At 40.1% G+C, this 20,773-nt stretch overlaps 1 protein-coding gene across 4 annotated transcripts in view; it reads left to right on the top strand.

Moving 5' to 3' along the window:
- The window catches only part of RIMS2 (regulating synaptic membrane exocytosis 2), a 464,483-nt gene that overhangs the window by 50,718 nt on the left and 392,992 nt on the right, over positions 1 to 20,773 (top strand). For all 4 annotated transcript variants that reach the window (XM_042462971.1, XM_042462968.1, XM_042462972.1 and 1 more), the window contains exon 2: positions 9,141 to 9,351. In XM_042462971.1, the coding sequence (XP_042318905.1) occupies positions 9,141 to 9,351 (211 nt within the window). The remainder of the gene's footprint in view (positions 1 to 9,140; positions 9,352 to 20,773) is intronic.

The raw sequence follows: 20,773 nt of genomic DNA on the forward strand, positions 1-20,773 counted from the left end.
GAGAAAAATGGAAGGTCCTACGTGAGCATGCTGATATTCATGCTGATATTTCCAGTTAGAGGATACATAAGTTTTATGTTATTTTTATGTCTTTCTCATGGTGCTATACAAGATAACATCTCTAGTCCTGTTTTCTAAAAAAGAGCAAAGCAACATATTCTGCAGTGAAAACACCAAAGGAACAATGGATATAACTGAAGGATCAATCAATTGAAATCTATTTTCTGAAAACTGTAGGTAGAAGATGGCTGTCAATAGAAAGTGAGAAGCTCTTATTCTGTGTTCTTCCTAGAGAATACAGGTATTTCTGGATCAGTTATGCTCTTTCTGAAACTCGGATTCACATAACTCTGACAGCGGTTGGGTCCTAGCCAAAACCATGACAAGGGCTGCATCTGCACTGCAGAAATAATGTGGTTTGGCACTGCTGTAACTGCCATGGCTCAATGCTATGGAATTTTGGGATATATTTAGCCATCTCTGTCAGAGAGCTCTGGTGCCACAATAAACTACAAATCCCAGGGTTCCATAGTATTGAGCCATGACAGTTAAAGTAGTGTCAAATACCATTATTTCTGTAGAGCAGATGCAAACAAAGTGAAAGAAATCAATCTAACCAACCTGTAGTGAGTGTTTTAAGAGTTGTGGCAAGTGGTCACATGTCTTTGCCCAGGGAGACAGTTTGGTCAGGAAATCCTTCTCCCCTATTTCCTTCTTATGAAATACATACTCTGAGGTATTTCTAATGGCATGAAAGAGGAAATAAATGTTTTTTGTCATCTTTGTGATGACAATATTTCCCCCCCCCCCCACACTTAACAGAATAGTGTCTTTTACTGTTGCATTTGGAAACTGGTGCAAAGTAAGTACAAAATAGGAAAGAACATTTATCAATGTGGAGTTGAAGGCTTTCATGACCAGCATCCATAGTTTTTTGTGGGTTTTTTCGGGCTATGTGGCCATGTTCTAGAAGAGTTTCTTTCTGACGTTTCTCTGAAAATGCCAGCCACAGATGCTGGAAAAACGTCAGGAAGAAACTCTACAACATGGCCACATAGCCCGAAAAACCCACAAAAAACTAAACATGTATCAATTTAAAATTTATCTTGTGTGTTTCAGTGTAAATAAAAGAAAGAGAACTAATCTCACAGATGTGTATAGAACCAATAGGAGAGCAGACTTTTGCATCTCAGAAATTGCTGAATGTTAGTATGCAGATCAAAGCCTCAAAGTTATATTGATAGCACAGAGTTGGAACCATATGTCTGTGGGTCAGTAACCAAACAGGATGGTTGTGCTCTGATTAGTTGGGACAATTCAATTCAGTGTAATATAATGAAATTTCTTATACTAATATCTGCTCACTGCATATGAGTTACACATTTACAGCCCCTCTGTACACAAATATTAATGGTCTTTCAAACTGCTGGTTTAAAAAAACAACAACAACAGCACAGCTGTATACAAAGATGGAGGGGCCCTGCTATTCCAGAAGGCAATGTCTGTACACATATACCATACAAAGCTGCTTTATAACTAGTAGAAATGATTTATTCATGTGAAGAAGCTGTGTTTAACAGATCAGTAAAAGTATGGTGCACATTGAGCATATTTTCCAGAGACTTTTAAGTGTATGGGGAACACCCTGTGCTTTGACAGCCTAATGCAGCATTGAGGTGGGCAACTACTGCAAGTCTGGGGGGTATTTCCTTAACAGTACATGAGGTGTACGAGTACGACTCAATTTCCAAAAGCCTGTATCTGCTTTAAAGTTCCTTCCTGTGTTTTGTTTAAAATCAGTAATTCAGGTTGGTTTTTTTAGCTGCCATTGCAGTAATCAGTTTGATGGCAGCAAAGGTGTATGTGCTGGGAGCTGCATGTGGCTGATGACCACTTGTTGCCCAGCCTTCCTGTAGTACTTGCTATTTTCCCCTGTCCCCAGTCAACCATTGTGTATTGGAGAAATGATAAGAAAATAAATCTAATACATTGGGTATTCAGTGATGGTTTTGAGAGCATTGGAGAAAAGTCAGGATATAAATACTTACAGTAAATAAATACATAAATACAGATCTTAGGTTTTGCTCTGTCCTCTTTGATGTTACTCCATTGGCAGTGTGTTCCAGTGTGAGAGCCTTGTGCTTGGGCCTGTTCTGAAAGTTGCTAGATTAAAGTGACAGTTTTTTTAAAATTTTTACGGTATTTATGCCTTGCCCTTTGGCCCTAAAGGTTTACAATTATTATTATTTTTAATTAGACGGTTGTATGCATGCTTAGAAAATTATTTTTTAAAACTAATGTATAATTGGTAGTCATTTCTTTTAATAAGCTTTATAATGTCAACATTACTTCTGCTCATTATATTATGGAAAATACATTACTAATGTAAGCTTTTAAATTGCTTTTTAGATTATATGCCAAAACTTTTTTTCCAAATGTCCCTCAGTCAAAAGTATTAATGACAAAAATAACAATAAAACACTAACATTATTATGTAAAATTGAGAACATAGTTACACCCTCTTTACAAGCAACATAATTACTTGTAATGTATTATATCCAAGTTCTGATTTGCCCAGTAGTAAGCCAATTCGGGGCTTGGTATCTTGGTAACTGTGCATAAGATTGGGCTGCAGATGTGTGTTAGGACTGCAGTATTTTTACTAATAATGTACAAGCTCCACCTGCTGGAGTTCTGGCTTCTTCTTCCAAAAGCAAAATGAGCAACACAGTACTGAATTGTAGAACTTTAAATCTTGACCACTGTAGATAGTTTTCTAGCAACCACTATTGTTGTTATAGGTCTGGTACTCTTAGAAATAAGCATCTGGATTCAGACAAAGCTTAGTTGAGACAGTTTTATTCAGCATTTCCTCCTTGTATATAACAAGATATCCACTTTCCATTGCCTGTCTCTTAGAAGTCCTGAAGTGGGTTAGTCTGTGCTTCTCTGACCCAATTCTGAAATCCTGAATTGCATGAAGGAGTGAACCTGTTGGAAATATTACAGTCCTCAACTGGCTTTGCCAATTTCTTAGTCTGTTTTGTTTTTCCCATATTTCTACTTCCCCTTATCCCATTAACTTCAAGATAGCTAACATGTAAGCATGTAGAAAAAAACAAACCAACCGAAGTCCCTATAACCGAAAAAACCCAAGATAATAACTAAACAAAACAACCAACAACCAAAGGGTTCTGACAAATATATATATATATATATATATATATGGAGATAACAGCACCCTGGAGCAAAAAAACAACGTAGTATCTGAAAGGGTATAAATACCCCACTGAAAAATCTATAAATGCTAAGGGTGAATATGTATTGATAATAAAATTTCCAAAATTCCAAACCAGAGAAAAATAATCCCTGGAGAAAAGCCAATAAAACAACAGAAAGGGCAGAAAAAAGCCCTCCTTTTTCTTTGGCAAATATATAAAATATACAGTTCTATTAATAAAAACAAAATGGCCTTTTTATTAATAGAACTGTATATTTTATATATTTGCCAAAGAAAAAGGTTTTTTCCCCCTGCCCTTTCTGTCATGGCAAAAATCTATAATTTTGGCTTCAAAACCTGACTGACTTATACATGAGGTCAACTTATAGTTGAGTATATATGGTATATTCTGTTTCAATAATGGAAGGAGAACCTCCTTGCTAGATTCTTTCCTCCCACAACCCTAGCTTGAGGGCACTAGGGCATGCTTACATGTCCAGTTATTGGCCGGAGTAGAGTGTGGAGATCTTGGACACCATCCTGCTTCAGTTGTGCAGCCAGAAAAAAAAATACTAATCATCCTCCCATATCATTCCCATGCCTTCAAGTTGAGATTTTGCAGTCACTGGCTGTAGAAGCATGGCACTCTCATTCTGGTATGGATTTCCATTCTGCCAGATATTAAACAGGATATTGGCCAAAAGTTATGTTACCAAATTCCCCTAATTTTATAGAAAGATAGACTCCTTAGTGTATTATGTATCTGGTAACACACCATGACCATGTTTCTCTTGATTAGTGAATAAACTGTGCAGGCCTCTTTGTAAGTATGTGTCCAACCATCAAATATTTACTGGAGCAGCAAGAGCCTTTTGTTTAGTGGAGTGGCTTTTCCTCTTCATCATACAATGTCATGTCTAGTATGGGTATTTCATGGAGATGTCCATTTGGGCATATTTGTTTATATTCCCTTTTAAAAAGAAATGGGGAAGGGGGGAGAGTGAGATCAGGTCAATTGGCCATTTATGATATATAATGGTATATCTATTTGTTAGAGGGCAGGAGATGCACACTTTGCCACACTGTATAAAAACTCACCAGCTTGGTAAGTGAGCTTGTGTGTCTGTGTTTCAGCTATTTTAATATGAATAACATATAGCAGGTGGAGACATTCATATTCATGCTTATATTTGCCTCCCACCTCTCTATGCAGTGTGACAGCCTGGCTTGCTGTCTATAGAATATTTTTTTTTTCTTTTTGGTCAGTATGTCATTTTATGTATGCCTCTTTCATATCTCATTTCCACAGCCTAATTCTTTACTTAGACTTTTAAGACTAGAAACACTGCTGCACTAAGTCATATATTATCAGCATGGCAAAAACAGAGGCCAGCAGTGGCTAAAGTATCATGTATAGCTAATTCCAGGCCTTTTCTTTTTTTCTACTGTCACACATACACAGCCCTCAACAGTGTAAGATTAGATGATGGAGTGGTAAACACTCCTGATCCCTGACTACACTGGCACACCCAGTATTGTCCATGCTTCTCTCCTATTCATTAAAAAGGAAAGCCATCAAGTAAGAACAATACTGTTGCAGCAGTAAAAGGATACAAGTTATTTAATAATTGAACACTCTCATGAATGTGGAATGAACTCGTTTTAATCCTGATAGTGTAATGTCCAGGGGTGTTATATTTCTGAGTTAAGGTAGGCTGATCTATTATTTGGCACTTGTTTATTTTCGTCACGTGAGGTGAAGTCTCACAGAAAGCTAATTCTGCAATTACTTGTGTAGGTAATATCTTCCCAGTAGTAGCAAATTCTTTGAGTGGCTTCAAAAAAGATGGATACTCTCTATTGTTCACAATCTCATGTTCCCTGAATTGCAGACATCAGTAATTTAACAATGTTAGTTTTTATTAATTTTACACCACTGTATTTAAAAGATTGTGTCACTTTGATAGCTTCACCACTGCATGAAATAAATTTAGAAATATTGTTTACTGAATGCATTCTGGAGGAGAACTCAGATACAAAGTTGTAATTATGAAGTTAACAAATAGTGTAGGCCAGGGGTAGGCAACCTGCGGCCCGTGGGCTGGATGCGGCCCGGCGAGGCCTTGGGACTGGCCCCAGCCCGGTCCTGCCACCAATTGCCGCCGGGGCCTTTGGCCTCTCGCATGCAGGGGCAAGGGGGGCAATTGTCTATAGACGCCTCAGAAACATGCATTTATATTAACATTTTTTAAAAAATCAGCAATTTTTTTTGCGTGTCCTCCACTGTTTTAAGAGAATGTTTGAGAATGTTGTCTTACATTTGTCCCGGTTTATTTATTTAATTATTTTTTTAAAAAAATTTATTTAATTATTTATTTTTCCCCCCCCCCCCCCCAGTTGTCTGAAGGACAGCAACCTGGCCCCTGAGAACGTTATAAGAAAAGCCTAGTTTCTCAATTGTTTTTTGCAAATAGTTGAAAGATGCTTTCATATCAGTGAGGACAAAGTTTGAAGATGATTCATTAACTGAACAGGTTAAAACCTATAACTCATAGCCTATATTCTTCATTAATGATGTTTATGGCAACATTTAAGGAAACAAGGAGAAATAAACCATTTTCTTTAATCATACAGCACTGTACTGAAGTAGAGCTTTTTTCTGAAGGACTCATAGCTTATGCTAGAGATAAAAGAGTACTTCAGAGAGACGGGAGTGTTTAATAATGAAAAGTGATGACATACTGGAAGGAGTAAGAAACATGGATTCTAATAATTAAAAAAAAACCCTTTTAATGCAGGGTGACCAGATTCCTAATCACAAAGGAGGACAAGGCATTGCAAAATGTAGGACATTCAGGGAAAATGTAGGACTTACAAAATAAAAGCTAAAAACTAGATAAATTCATGCCTTTATGGCATGGTCAAAATGGAGGATATTTTGAAATTCCTCCTGGACAGAAGGCTGAAATGTAGGACATGTTCTGGGGAAGGAGGATATCTGGTCACCCTGTTTGAATAGGAAAGCTCCCTTTGATTTGATCTGGAATATGCTTGGGTAATAAAAGTGATTTCCTCCAATATATCAGAAAATATTTTCCTCATCCTGTGTGCTCCCTCTTTCAATATCCCTTCAAGCTGTTCAGCCAATTTATCTGTCTGTCTGTCTGTCGATCGATCTATCGACCTACCTACCTACCTAACTACCTACCTATTTTCCTACCTTTCTCCCAGCACAGGATTCAAGATGGCTTACTACCATTTAAAAATACAGTATAAGTAAAACATTATTAATAAAATTAAAACATAATTAAACATGAGTTCTGTTTTAAAAACACTAATTAAAAACACAATTTAAAGGCAGTTTTAAAAAGCACATTTACCACATAATAAAATAGAAACACAGCATCATCACCACATTAAAAGTTTCATCTTCAGCAACATATTAAAAGACAAATGCCTCGCTCAATAAAAAAAAAAAAAAAAAGGAATTCTCCTGCTGGTGGAAAAACAATGGGGAGGAGCTGGACTTCTTGAGGAAGGGAATTCCAGACTTTGCAGTATTTTGGTTGTGCAGAAGTTTCTGAACAGTTCCAAATGACAGCCCTACACAGAGTGTGTTACAGTAATCCAACCAGGATAGAATCAAGGCATTTGGTCACCATAGCCAGATCTGACATCTCCAGGAACAGGTGCAGCTGGTGCACTACTTTTAGGTAGGCAGATAACAAAACCTGGAAATCCAAACTCAGATCTTAATCTAGGAGTATGCTCAAGATGTGAAACTGAGATTTTAGAGCGAATGTAATCCCATCCAACATACATTAAATCCATCTTCTCTGATCTGCTTTATGGCTGACTAGGAGCTTTGTCTGGATTTTCAGTTTGTTCTCCCATTACTGACACTGCTTTAGTACAGAAATAGCTTACTTGGAGTTAGCTGGAAGGAGAGATACAGTTGGGTGTCATCAGCATACTGGTGACACCAGACCTCCTAAACTCCAGATGGCCTCTCCTAGTGGTTCTGTTTAGATATTAAACAGTACAGTGGGACCTTGCTATCTGGTGGGGTTTGGTTCCAGGACCCACTGTGGATAACAAAATCTGTGGATGCTCATGTCCCATTAAATATAATGGCAGAGGAAAATGGTGTCTCTTATATAAAATGGAAAATCAAGGCTTGCTATTTGGAATTTATACTTTTTTGGAATATTTTCAAGCTGTGGATGCTTGAATTCATGGATAAAAAATCCACGGAAAAGGAGGGCTGACTGTATATGGGTCCCAAAAGAGCTCTGAGCCCCCCCCCCCCCCGAGCTGTTTTTAGTTATTTGTTTTAAAACTTTAAAATAAGGGTTGTCTTTTAGGTGCATGTTGTTTAGTCTGTGCTGTAGGTAGGATATAAATTAAATAAACTTGCAGGTAGAAACCATTTAGACCTAGTGATATTTGTTTGTAATTTTCCATTGAAGTCTTAAACTTAGTCTCTTGTCACTTTTACTTGTCACTTGTTTTAGCCCCTCTCTTTTCTCATCAAAGCATTAGTTCAGGTATGGGTATTTCACAGATGAAAATAATCCATTCATTTTGGAGTGCCTAATAAATTATGACCCATGGGATCTCATTCTAGTATCCTTCTCATATTAGTAATCTAACTAGACGCATAACATGCACTAATTTTTTTTTTTTTACAGCAGTGACTAGAGGAACAGTATGGGATATATGGTCAACTATTTCATAACTCCTCTCTGGTCTCACCTCACCTTGTTACTCTGTGAATAGCATAGATAAATCTGTTTCTTTTGCACTGAGCCCACCTGCACACTGAATTGGCCAGTTGTGATGGTGTGCATATTTACATCCTTAATGTGTGAGCTGTTAGTTTAAAGGGCAGAAGGTATTTCCCTATGTAACTCTGGTATCTTTATTTGGTATCTTCTTCAACTTCTAGCTTTCCATTGCTGTTGGTGGCTTCTAGTTCAGTGGGATGATGAACCAACTCCAGGTTTTAATCCAGACTTTAAAAGTGTTATCCAAGGTACTGAACCTGTTTGGGGAACAGTGTTCAACATCTTGGATAGTTCAGACTTATTTTCAGAGTAGATTCACTGTCCTAATGACTTAGGGACCACTAGCTGCCACTGATAGCTTGGCCTTGATTCTTTGCAGTTTGGGGCTCTGAGGTGACACTTTAGGAAGAAAAAAGGAGTTGTTATTATTATTATTATTAACCTTTATTTATAAAGCACTGTAAATTTACACAACACTGTACATACAATCTTTTTAATTAGGCGGTTCCCTGCCCTCAGACTTACAATCTAAAAAGACACGACACAAAAGGATGAGGGCCAGCAGTTCTTCTCTACCTCCGAAGCCTGGACCAAGGCAGATGGACCGGAGGGAGGACTTGGCTTCTTGGAGCTAGCCTGCCTCTCTCCCCCTCAAGATGGTGGATGAAGGGAGGGCTTGAAGTTAAGATTCTTCTTAAACTATGATGCATTGTTGTTTGCCTTCAAGTTGTTTCCAACTTGCAGAGATCCCAAGGTAAACCTATTACAGGGTTTTTTTTGGCAAGATTTGTTCAGAAGAGGTTTGCCTTTGTCTCCTGAGGCTGAGAGAGTGTGACTTGGCCAAGATCACCCTGTGGGTTTCCATGCTGAGTGGTGATTCAAACCCTGATTTCTAGTCTTAGGCTCTGGTTGTAGTCCAGTGCTCAAACCACTACACCACACTGGCTCTCTTAAATTATGTTACATTATTGTATCCCAGTGTCAAAGAATTGCATAAGTGTAACGTAGTTCAGTTTTAAATCTTTAAAAATGTTAATAAAATTGTTAAATACGTAAAATGTAACTTAATCAGATGATAGTCCTATTTTCTTATACATACTTGAATATTATAAAACTTCTGTTTTCCTCTGCAGGAAATTACATCAGCAGTTTGAAATGTACAAAGAACAGGTGAAAAAGATGGGTGAAGAATCACAGCAGCAACAGGAGCAGAAGAGTGATGCTCCAACCTGTGGTATCTGTCACAAAACAAAATTTGCCGATGGCTGTGGCCATAATTGTTCTTATTGCCAAACTAAATTCTGTGCACGTTGTGGAGGAAGAGTGTCTTTACGCTCAAACAAGGTAAGATATAGGTTTACAAGGAATAGTTCTGAGATTTCATTTTGCTGTTGATAGTGTTATGAGTTCACAAATATCTATGACTAAAGGTGTGAGAGGCTGCCATAAGATGTTTTTGTCCTAAATTTTAAAGTAATAAAAAGAAAAAATTTGTGCATATCAAGAATTTTTCTCAGTCCCAATCCCAGTCTTTTAAACAATAGCTTGGCAAACACAGATTAGATGTTTCACCCAAGACTCTTAAGGGCATAAATATAAAGAGTTTTAAAATTACACATGTAAAAATATATGACGGTATCTAAGTATGTAAGCATGTATGTTTTATTTTTGGGAAATCCAGTTAGTACATTTTCCCTTAGGCTGAAAACGTTTGTGAGGTTACTTGCAGTTTTGAATTAAGCATCTAAATAGAAAAAGAGTTTTTCTTTTGTTGGCCAGAAACATTGGAGTCAAACTGTTATGTGAAAAGCATGTTTGAATCATGTTTGGGATTCTCTTTCTTTATAATAGCAAGAACATGATGTGGACATTGTGAAAAGAGGAGAATTTGACCATTTCTAACTTTTCTTTAGAAAATGTACATATAGCTTCTATTTATCTCTCAGGTTGCTGTGTTTAGAAACCTCTTTGTTACATAAAAACAACTCCCATCTGTTTTTATAAGACCAAGAGTAATTTTCAGAGGTTGTCCCTGATATTTCATATAGTTCTGGATGTTAAACAAATCCGCCAGCTTCAGTTTTCTCTGAAATAACAGTCTGATTTTACACATTACATCTAGCTAGTGAATGCTACATACATCTTTGAACTGCTTGCTTCCTATCCTGTTTATACAGACAACAACAAATTATCCTATTGTGGATTGTCAAAATAACAATAAGGTGTTGATAAGCAGTTTTAAAATGAACATGAGAATTGCAAAAAAGAAAGAAAGAAAGAAAAAACACGTTGCAATATGGAATAACCCCTCCCTTAACAGAATATCTATTTATTTCTGCAAACATTGGGATTCTTGTTGTTGTTGTTCATTTATATCCCACCTTTCCCCCATAATGCAGACATAAGGCATCTTTTAAAACCACTAAGTAAAAGCATACAAACAGTAAGTTAAAATACAATTGAACTATCCAAAGAATTAGAACAATTTAAAACAAACCCATAAAAGACAAAAGATAAAATTCAATAAAACTGCATACAGTTGGCCCTCGGTATCTGTAGGGGATCCATTCCAGACCTCTGCTGCAGATGCTCAGATCCCATTGCCCCAATGGCGGTATGGCCATGCAGCCGTGCCATCATTGTGGACAATGGGACTGAAGTCCTCCATTGGGAATAGCGCAGGCTTGAGGTCCACAGATGCTCAAATCCATGGATGGCAAAGTCAGCGGATACCGAGGTCCCACTGTACAATTGAAAACCCATATAGTCAGATCCTAAAAGCCTCTTGGAATAGAAAACTTTTCACTTGTAGGCAAAAAGACAGCAAGGAAGAATCTATCCTAGCCCCTCTAGGGAGGGAGTTCCAAAGCCTGGAAGTAGTCACCAAGAAAGTCCTTTCCCATATTCCCACCAGACATGCTTATGTAGATAGTAGAAGCAAGAGAAGAGTGTGAGCAAGTTCATGTAGGACAATATCAGGACAAGACAGGACAGGATGTGCTACCTCCGAGGTGGCTCCCATAAAAGGGCAAGTATCTTTGGTGTTTCTCCTTTGCAGGTGATCCATCTGATAGCATGTCTGCCCCTTGCAGGAGTCCCACCAGCTCAATTAGCTGATGCCAAAACAGCAGGTGAACCTGAATGAGATTCCTGGCCAGGAGCTTAATTCTCCAAATAGACACTCACATGCACTTGAAGGGGTCCCACAGTGAAAGATGTAGTAGCAGATGGGATGAACAGAAAGCTGGCAAGCTCCCTCTCCCTGACTCACAGATGTTCCTTTTGGTTCTCTATTGATATCCCTTTCTGCAGGGTGATTCCTTTTTATTTTTTGGAGGGGAGTATATAGGTGTAAATGCTCTTAGCTGAATGTAATTACTAACATAAACAAGTGGGCCCCGTACTAAAATATTTCGGTGCACATCATCTGAGCAGGCAAGATGACCCCCCCCCCCCCAAATATCATCAAAGTCATGCATTTCTCTAATGTGGATCTTATTTTATGTGCAGTTGTAGAGGTAGATTTGGAACAATTTTTAAACAACCAGTCTGCATGCAACTAGTTGGTGCATAAGTTTTCTTTATGCAACCAAATGCTTAGTCTGGCCTGGGAGATAATCTCAGGGAACTATAAGTAGAGTTGCCGATTGGATCCAGGACAGGGGGACCAGTGTGCATGCGTGCAGAGGAACACCTAGCTCTTTTTTTGTTGCTGGACCCTGTCAGAGTCAGGTGCTTTTCTGTGCCCCTCTGCCCCTCTGTACACCATGAGTCAATAGCTGTGTTGGGAAGGAATGGCTGTGTCTGAAAATTGGGATTTGGAAGATGAGGAAGGTTACATATCTTTGTCCCATTTGACAGAGCTCTATGGTACATCCTCCTCCTCAGAGATCTGTTAAGGATTAAAGGAGGCCCATCCAAGATCTGATCTGGCAATCTTAACTGTAAGCAGGGCTTACCTCTTGTCTGCAATATTAATAGTGGATGATATTGCAAAGCTTTTGTAAGCAACTATATTTGAGCATAGCTCACCATACTATTGAAGTAAGACTATAAACTACAGAGTAGGCATGTTGCACACTTCTGGGTCTGTTCATTGTATGATAGAAGCAATTTAAAAAATGCAGGTTATTTTTGGTTTCTGGCCAATTCCTATTTGTAATAGGGTCTAACACAGAAGTGTAATACTTTATACAGTGCTCAGGGGTGCTATATGTCACTTTTGCACCATATTTGCATTGGAATTCATATTAGCAGAACTATAATTTTGAATGTTTCACAGTAAATAAAAACGAGGAAGAACTGGAACTCTTTTTTGCTACTACTCAATGGGTGCCTTGGAGTATGTGGTGTGGTGGTGGATACATTAGTGACTTTGTCCCATCACTGCAGAGTCAGTAGAAGCTTTGCTGTTCCTGTGTTATTTAAGCAAAATCAAATTCGCGATTCTTTTCCCCATCCTCAACTCCCCTTTTGAATAAATGGGATTAATCTAGATCAGAAACGAATTTTGGACAGGTTTGAGTGTCAGATTGTTCACCTGTTGGACAAATGCGATGGAGAAAATTCTGTTTGTTGAACATCTGCCTATTATATATAGCTGTATTAGCCTAGGTAACAAAGGAGAGATGAAAAGGTGGGAACCCTGTTAGGGCAAATATTAAGATCTATGGGGTACCAACAAGTGAGCTTGTATTGGTAGAGGTCAGTCCATTTTGTCCATCATTTATGTTCCTTTTTCCAAGTATACAGAATAGACATCTTTGTTGCAGCTAATATTGTAATGATTTTGTTAGTTTTACCTCATAGGAACCAAAATTAATTCCTGGAATCTAAATGAGTTTTTCAACTGCCTTCAGGCAATTCGAAAACATGTCAATGAGGAGTGGTAACTTTGTTATGGGAACAAAATATTTTAGTAGATTCCCCTGTCAGAAGAAAACAGGGATGTAAAGCATATTTGCATATTTTCTTGTCATCAGTGAGGAAAGGGTGCCTCATTAAGAATACGTCATTGAACAATAGCCACTACAAGGTTTTCTCTCCTGTGGAAGAGTGAAAAGACTTTTAGTTGCTTTGCTTTTCATTTTTATTATATTTGTATAAAAACACTAATTTGCACAAAATAGAATATTTTTTCTGCAAAACCTATAGTATACATAATTTTTGCAAAAAACCAACATACTTGCAGTGTGAAAATCAAGCCCCAAAATATGTAACACCTGCCCACTGGAGAGAAAGGTTTTGAACATTGTCATTGTTGCATGAAAGAATGAAATAAGCAAAGATTAACTTCTGTAGCAAACAATAATCTCTAACGTAAGAATGTAAGATTACGTAAGAATGTAAGATAAAGGAGATTTAATGGTGATTTTTATCAGGATGTTGAGGAACTCTGTAAAGTAAAAAGAAGCCCTCCCCCAGCAATGTTAATATATCAATCAACCCTACTCTACCTCCCCCTAAGTCCTTTTCCTGTCACTCTAGCCATTCTCCCTGCTATCTGCTATCTGGTTTTCTCTTCTGCACTCTTAATATTCTGCCAGCATTCTCTACACCCTGAGTACTGTGAATCCTTACTCACCTGGATTTTGTGTGGCTTTCTTCTCCTCCCATTTAGGGTTTCATTGGTGCTAAGTATTGTAAAGCTCAGCTACTCTAAGACTGCCAATACTTGTTCTTTGTATTTGGCTGACAATTCTTTCTTCCTTTTAAGAAAGGACAATGTCCCCTGCAGATTGGAAATAAGAACTTAAATCATGATGCATTGTTTGAATTTGGAGAAGGGAAGGGAGGGTTATGTAGAGAATAATGAAATAAGCAAAGATTTATTTAGCTAGCATACGATAGGACATTACAATGATTCATTCATTTATTGATTGTACAGTTTCATACTACTGGTGCTCTCCAAATTATGTACAATTAAATGTATTACAATTAAAAAACAAAACTAAATAATTTGTTAGTCAGTTTTAAAAACTAGATGAAACAGTACAGTTTTATCACCTCCTAGAATAATATAGTTTTATCATCTCCTAGAAGCTCATGCAGTAGCATGGTGTAGTAGTTTGAGTGTTGGATTATGACTGGAGATCGGGCTTTGATTCCCAGCTGAACCATTGAAACCTATTGGTGACCTTGGGCAAGTCACACATTCTCAGTCCAGAAAACCCTGTGATGTTGGAAATAACTTGAAAGCACACAATACAACAAGCAACTCGAGCCAGTTTTAACTTCCCCATGGAGAGAGTCCCACAACTGTGTTGTTGCTCCAGAGAAAGCTATTTCTCATGTAATCAACAACTTAGTTCTTGTACTGGTGGAACACACAATGGAGCCTCTACATATGATCTCAGTTTCTGGGTAGGCTGTTACAAGGGCAGTTGACATTTCACATTCTGATCCCAGGTAATTTCATAGAATCATAGAATCATAGAGTTGGAAGAGACCGCAAGGGCCAGCCAGTCCAACCTCCTGCCATGCAGGAACTCTCAATCAAAGCATCCCCGACAGATGGCCATCCAGCCTCTGTTTAAAGACCTCCAAGGAAGGTGATTCCACTACAGTCCGAGGGAGTGTATTCCACTGTCGAAACTTGCATCTATTGCTCCGAGTCCTAGTCTCTGGAGCAGCAGAAAACAAGCTAGCACCCTCCTCAATATGACATCCCTTCAAATATTTAAACAGGGCTATCATATCACCTCTTAACCTTCTCTTTTCCATGCTAAACATCCCCAGCTCCCTAAGTCCTTCATCATAGGACATGGTTTCCAGACCCTTCCACCATTTTGGTCACCCTCCTTTGGACGTGCTTCACTTTCTCCACATCCTTTTTAAATTGTGGTACCCAGAACTGTACACAATATTCCAGGTGGGGACTGACCAGAGCGGAATAGAGTGGCACTATTACTTCCCTAGACACTACTATTGATGCAGCCTAAAATCGCATTGGCCTTGTTAGCTGCTGCATTGCACTGTTGACTCATGTTCAACTTGTGGTCTACTTGGACTCCTAGATCCCTTTCACACATAGTCTCATTCAGTCAGGTGTTGCCCATCCTATATCTGTGCATTTCATTTTTCCACCCTAATTTCAGCACCTTACATTTCTCCGTGTTGAAATTCATTTTGTTAGCTTTGGCCCAGCTTTCTAATCTATTCAGGTCATTTTGAATTTTGATCCTGTCCTCTGGAGTATTAGCTATTCCTCCTAGTTTGGTGTCATCTGCAAATTTGATAAGTATGCCCCCATTCTGTCATCCAAGTCATTGATAAAGATGTTGAATAGCACTGGGCCCAGGACAGAGCCCTGTGGGACCCCACTGGTCACTTCCCTCCAGGATGAAAAGGAGCCGTTGTGGAGCACCCTTTGGAATCGGCCGATCAACCAATTACAAATCCGTGTAACAGTTATCTTGTCTAGCCCACATTTTACTAGCTTGTTTGCAAGAATGTCATGGGGAACTTGTCAAAGGCCTTAACTGAAATCAAGATATATTTTGTCCACAGCATTCCTTCATTTACCAAGCTGGTAATTTGATCAAAAAGGAGATTACATTTTAAGACTTGGCAGCTCAATGAAAGTACTGTAAACTGAGGTGCGTTACAGACCGCAGAAAAACGGTGGTCTGCACCCGCCCCTTTCCCCGCTGGATCGCGGCCTCAGTGGCCAGAGCAGCAGCCGCTGAGGCCCCGATCCGCCGCTTTCCAGGCCGCGGGGAAGCAGCAAAAGGCCACTTCCTCGAGGCCTAGAAAGGGGTGTCCTTGGGGCTTCAAGCCGCTTGGCCCCTTTCTCCTCTGTGTCGCTGGGCGCAGCCATCCAAAGGCTGCACCAGCGACGCAAGACCAAGAAGGAGCTCTGTTTCAGAGCTCCTTCCTGTGCCGACGAAAGGGCGCACTAAGCGCCCTCGTGCAGCGCGATGGCATCACGTCCGCGCCACCTCATTTGGAGGCGGCGCGTTCATGATGCCATCATGGCAGCCCCCATGTAGATGGGGTGCTGCCATCTTGTATGTCCTCAGGACGTATTAGCCTTGGGGGCGTCAAGAAGTGATGCCCCTTTTTAAACCTAGGATGTCCTGAGGACGTCCCTTATGGCGGTCTGTAACGTGCCTGAGTTTGGGGGGGGGGGATGAAAGTTCAGTGTACTTTCAAGACTGGTGACATATGCTCTCTAAAGCACATGCAAAACATTAATTTGGCTACCATATTTTACCCTAGATAGAGCTTTAAAATAATTTTTAGTGGCCACTCAACGCAGAACATGTTATAGCAGTCTAATCAAGAAATGGACATAAAAGGTTACACCTGGGTGAAGGCAATGCTAGCCACATAAAGTTTGTGCATGCTAATTTATATACATGTATGCAAATTGAAAAATAATTAATTGAATTCACATTTCACAGAAAATAAGCTGATTAACTTCCCATCCAAATCACCCCAAATAATTTTTCAATTAATGTGCACCATACCTTTGATCCAAATCAATTTAATTAATTGGCCCATTATCCCTAATTAATTTCCCACCCAGATGATCCAAAATCTGCTCCAAAATAAATTTATCTTCAGTTATAACCACCTATTAACCACCAATTCAATTCAAAATAAACAGGGCACACATTGTGATTCATTTTGCATGGTGAAAAAGATACTTATTATGAAGCTAGGTGAGTGGCAGATCATGGCGGTCTTTTGCCCCCCTTTAAGCTTAGCTAAACCAAAGACAAGCTGGTAGCTGCTCTAATACACCTGACCAAACAATTTCATCCTAGCAACATAAGTTGGAAATGACTTGAAGGTAAACAACACACACCACACACACAGCAATGTCTTAGCACTTCAAATGGATTGACAAATACAGAATCTACAAAACATGTCTGGGGAGAACTAGTTATGGAGAAGTTGCGTAAATCAGACCAGACAAATGGGTGAAATATGCATCCACTGCTAAAATGTTTTCTGCCAGTTTGAGGCCTTTGTAAAATGGAGGTTTACAAGACCTCAGAAAGTGCAACAATTATAGAGATGATTAATGACAGTTGTCTGGCTCAGACATAGCACCTACACATTTTCTGTTGACTCCAAAGTGGACAAAATATCATGTTCAGAAATCATAATTTGATTTTAAACCTGTTTGTTTATTTATTTAGAGTATTTATACCCCACTAGTCAGCAACAAAGGATCTCTGAGTGGCTGTTAATTTGACAGTTTCCTGCCCTCAGGCTTACAATCGAAAAAGGCATGACACAAAAGGAGAATGGAAGGGCAGTAGGGAAGGGGATCAAGTCCGCAGATACAGTGGTACCTCGGGATACGAAATACCCAGGTTACGAAATTTTCGGGATACGAAAAAATCCCATAAGAAATAATTGTTCCGGGTTACGAAAAAACTTTTGGTGCTTTTCGGCGCTATTTTACACGGAATCGCGGCTTTTCCCCATTAGCGCCTATGGCATTTCGGCTTACGAAGGCTTTTCGGGTTACGAAAGCGGCCGCGGAACGAATTACTTTCGTAACCCGAGGCACCACTGTACTGCCATTCTTTTCTTTCTCCAAGATTCTTTTCTTTCTCCAAGGCCAGGGTGATAACAGCCAAGATGAAGGGAAGGCCTTTAATCTTCCTCTGGGCCTCAGCATGGTGGAGCTGTGCCTGGCTCTCCTTCTCTGCCTCCAAGGCCAAGATGGTAGCATGTAGCAGTTTACAGTATGATGTCTAGTTATCTTTATGTGGCAAGCTAATTCCTAGAAACAATAGTTTGGTCCAAAAGAGACAGCCCTGAATTGGCAGCTTCAAGCCATCCTGGAGAAAGCTGGATTGGGGCTGTAGCAACTGCATGCTGCGGCCCTAATCTGTCCTTTTGCCAGAGCAAAAAGAAGCGGCAGAAAGCCGTTCCTCTTAAAAGCCAGCTTTTCCACTGCTGCAGCAGCTTTGTGGTGCTCCTGTGGCATGTGACATATAAACACTGTGCTGCTGGAGCACCGCAAAGCTGCCTGCTATGTGGTCGGGTGGGCGACTTCACAGTGGCTTCCTGCTGGCTTGGGACGGTGCGTTGTCTAAATGCAAAGGGGCTGTTTGTTTCATCCGTCTTATTTGACCACCACAGCAACCTGTGGTTTGCTTGAACTAGATGAGAATTGTAGAAGAGGAGGAGGAGTGGTGTGTTTGGCTTCAAATAAACAAACAAACAAGCTTCATTTATATACCGCTTCATACTGCCTAAGCAGTGTCTAAGCGGTTTACAACTGTAAGCTAATTTGTTCCCAACAATCTGGGTACTCATTTTAGCAACCTCAGAAGGATGCAAGCCTGCGTCAAACTTGAGCCCTTTTACTGGTCTTGAACTTGCAACCTTTTGGTTTTGAGTGAGTGGCTGCAGTACAGGCATTTAACCACTGCGCCACCAGGGCTTCATGAATGAATTAGGCCGCTATGATAACTGAGAGCTTTATCAGACAGGTTAAATAATATTGCTGGCATTTGAATGGCATGGCACTTTCTATTTATGTCATGCAGATATATTTTCTATATTAAAATGGATAAAATGGATGAAGTGACTTTCTTTAGTCTAATTTTTCTAATCCAGAGTATTTCCAGTAATGATCTCTGACCCTTAGTGATCTTTAAAGAACACATACTACCACTGATGCTTCAGGTTTAGAAACTATGGCGGGGTACACACCGCCAGAAAGAGGCACCTCCCCAGTGCCCCTCTTTGCTCTGCAGGAGCACTGCAGCAACCAAATTGAACGGTGCTCCTGTGGAGTAAGAAAGGAGCGCTGGAAGTGGCTCCTCTTTGCGGCGTCACTGCAACAGCGCAAAGCGCGAGAGATGTCATGATGACGTTGCAGCTGCGGCACCCCATTTGGAAGCGGTGCAGCTGCAACATCATCGTTACGCACCCCGTGCGGTGGGCGCGCCGCAGCTGTGGCACCCTCGTCACGTGTGACAGCTGCCGGGCATGTGGATGCTCCACCCATCAGGCAACCCTTGCACAGGACGAGGGCTTCTGTTCCGGGCCTATAATAACTCTTTCAGTTGATTTAAAATTTAAATTAGGTACTTTTTTGTACTTAGCTTTGACTATTAGACTATGAATTTTAACCAGCTGTGACCAGTTTAGGAATGCCATGTCTGAAGTGTGTAATTTAGGGTTACCTTAGATAAGGGGTAGGAAGCATATAACTTGTAGACTATATATGATGTCATATCCAAAGTCCCCCACCTCACAGCTAAAGTTGTAGCAGCAGCAAAAATAATATTTCCCCATTCCTTTTATTTTAAAATAAGCCTTGTGCTTGTACATTCTAGTGAGCTTAATATCATTCCTAGATACTTTATGGAATTGAAAGTTACTTTGTAAACTAGGGGCGCATATATCATGAACTTTTTGTCTGGTGAAAAAGGGCTTCGAGAAAAGCTTCCAGCACTACTGTCTGTCTCTCCAAGAACCATGTGGGGACTGCCAGGTTACTTCTGAAGTAAACAAAGAAGGAGGAAAAAGTTTGGTTTTGCTGACACACTTGCAATTTCAGTAGCAGTGTAGTCCTTGGCAGATGGTGAGGGGTGACCCCCAGGCCTGAAGAAGTTGCTCGTCTTTGTCTTAAATTATTCAATATGTGTTAGCTTGTATATTTTCAAATGTAAGCAATGGAGCTATATATGGCTGGATTCAAACATACCAACAAATGATAGTTTAGCTAAATAAACATTGCTTTAGTGTTATGTATCAATCAAGATAGCATTTGCATTCACATTTAATATTGAGCCATAGTTTAGTATTATGCAAACAAGCCTTGGACCCCTGAACTTCTCCATCCTGTGATGTACTTCCACTCTCAGCTAGAGAGTGGCCCTAAAGGGGTGGCTTGATGCTGCACCTTTGATTGCTGGATTGGGGCAGCAGCAACCACATGCTGCGGCCCCGATCCGGCCGTTTGCTGGTGCAAAAAGAAGCAGCAGAAAGCCACTCCTTTTTGAGTCAGCGAAAGCCTGCTTTTCTGTTGCCACCTTGGCTTTGTGGTGTTTCTGCGGTGTGCAGTGTATAAATGCTGCGCTGCTGGAGTGCCACAAAGCTGGCCATCAGGTGGGCGGCTTCACTGTGGCTTCCTGCCGGCTTGGAGGCATGCGTCGTCTGCCCAAGCTGCTGGGAAGCCACTGCAAAATGGTTGTCTGTTTTGCCCCATAATCTATTTTTTTTTTGTTAATTCAGGACAATAGTGGTTAGTTTTAAGTTTGGTTTGTCTCAACAAGTGAACTTCAGATTGTGATTTCCAAGCCTGGCTTCATCAAAATTTAGATGAAATGGCAATTGACAGTTAGTTGAAAAGAAAAGCAGATCTGACTCCGCCAATGTAGTTATACTGGATCAGTGGCAATCTGTGAGTACCGAGGACGTGGACAAGCTGCTTGGTAAGGTGAGGAAGACAACCTGCCCTCTCGACCCTTGCCCATCATGGCTGGCTGTTCAGGGGGGGGGATGCATTGATGAGACTCCTCACAGATATCATCAATGCGTCCTTTAGGGAAGGACATGTTCCATCTTGTCTAAAGGAAGCGGCTGTTAGGCCGCTTCTGAAGAAACCTTCCCTGGACCCCCTGGATATGAGAAATTATAGGCCTGTGTCACTGCTGCCATTTTTGAGCAAGGTGGTTGAGAGGGCGGTTGCTCTTCAGCTCCAAGCTGTCTTGGATGAAGCCGATTATCTAGACCCATTTCAAACCGGCTTTAGAACAGGCTTTGGGGTTGAGACTGCCATGGTTGCCTT

This window comes from Sceloporus undulatus, chromosome 4 (genome assembly GCF_019175285.1).
Source record: "Sceloporus undulatus isolate JIND9_A2432 ecotype Alabama chromosome 4, SceUnd_v1.1, whole genome shotgun sequence".
NCBI lineage: Eukaryota > Metazoa > Chordata > Lepidosauria > Squamata > Phrynosomatidae > Sceloporus > Sceloporus undulatus.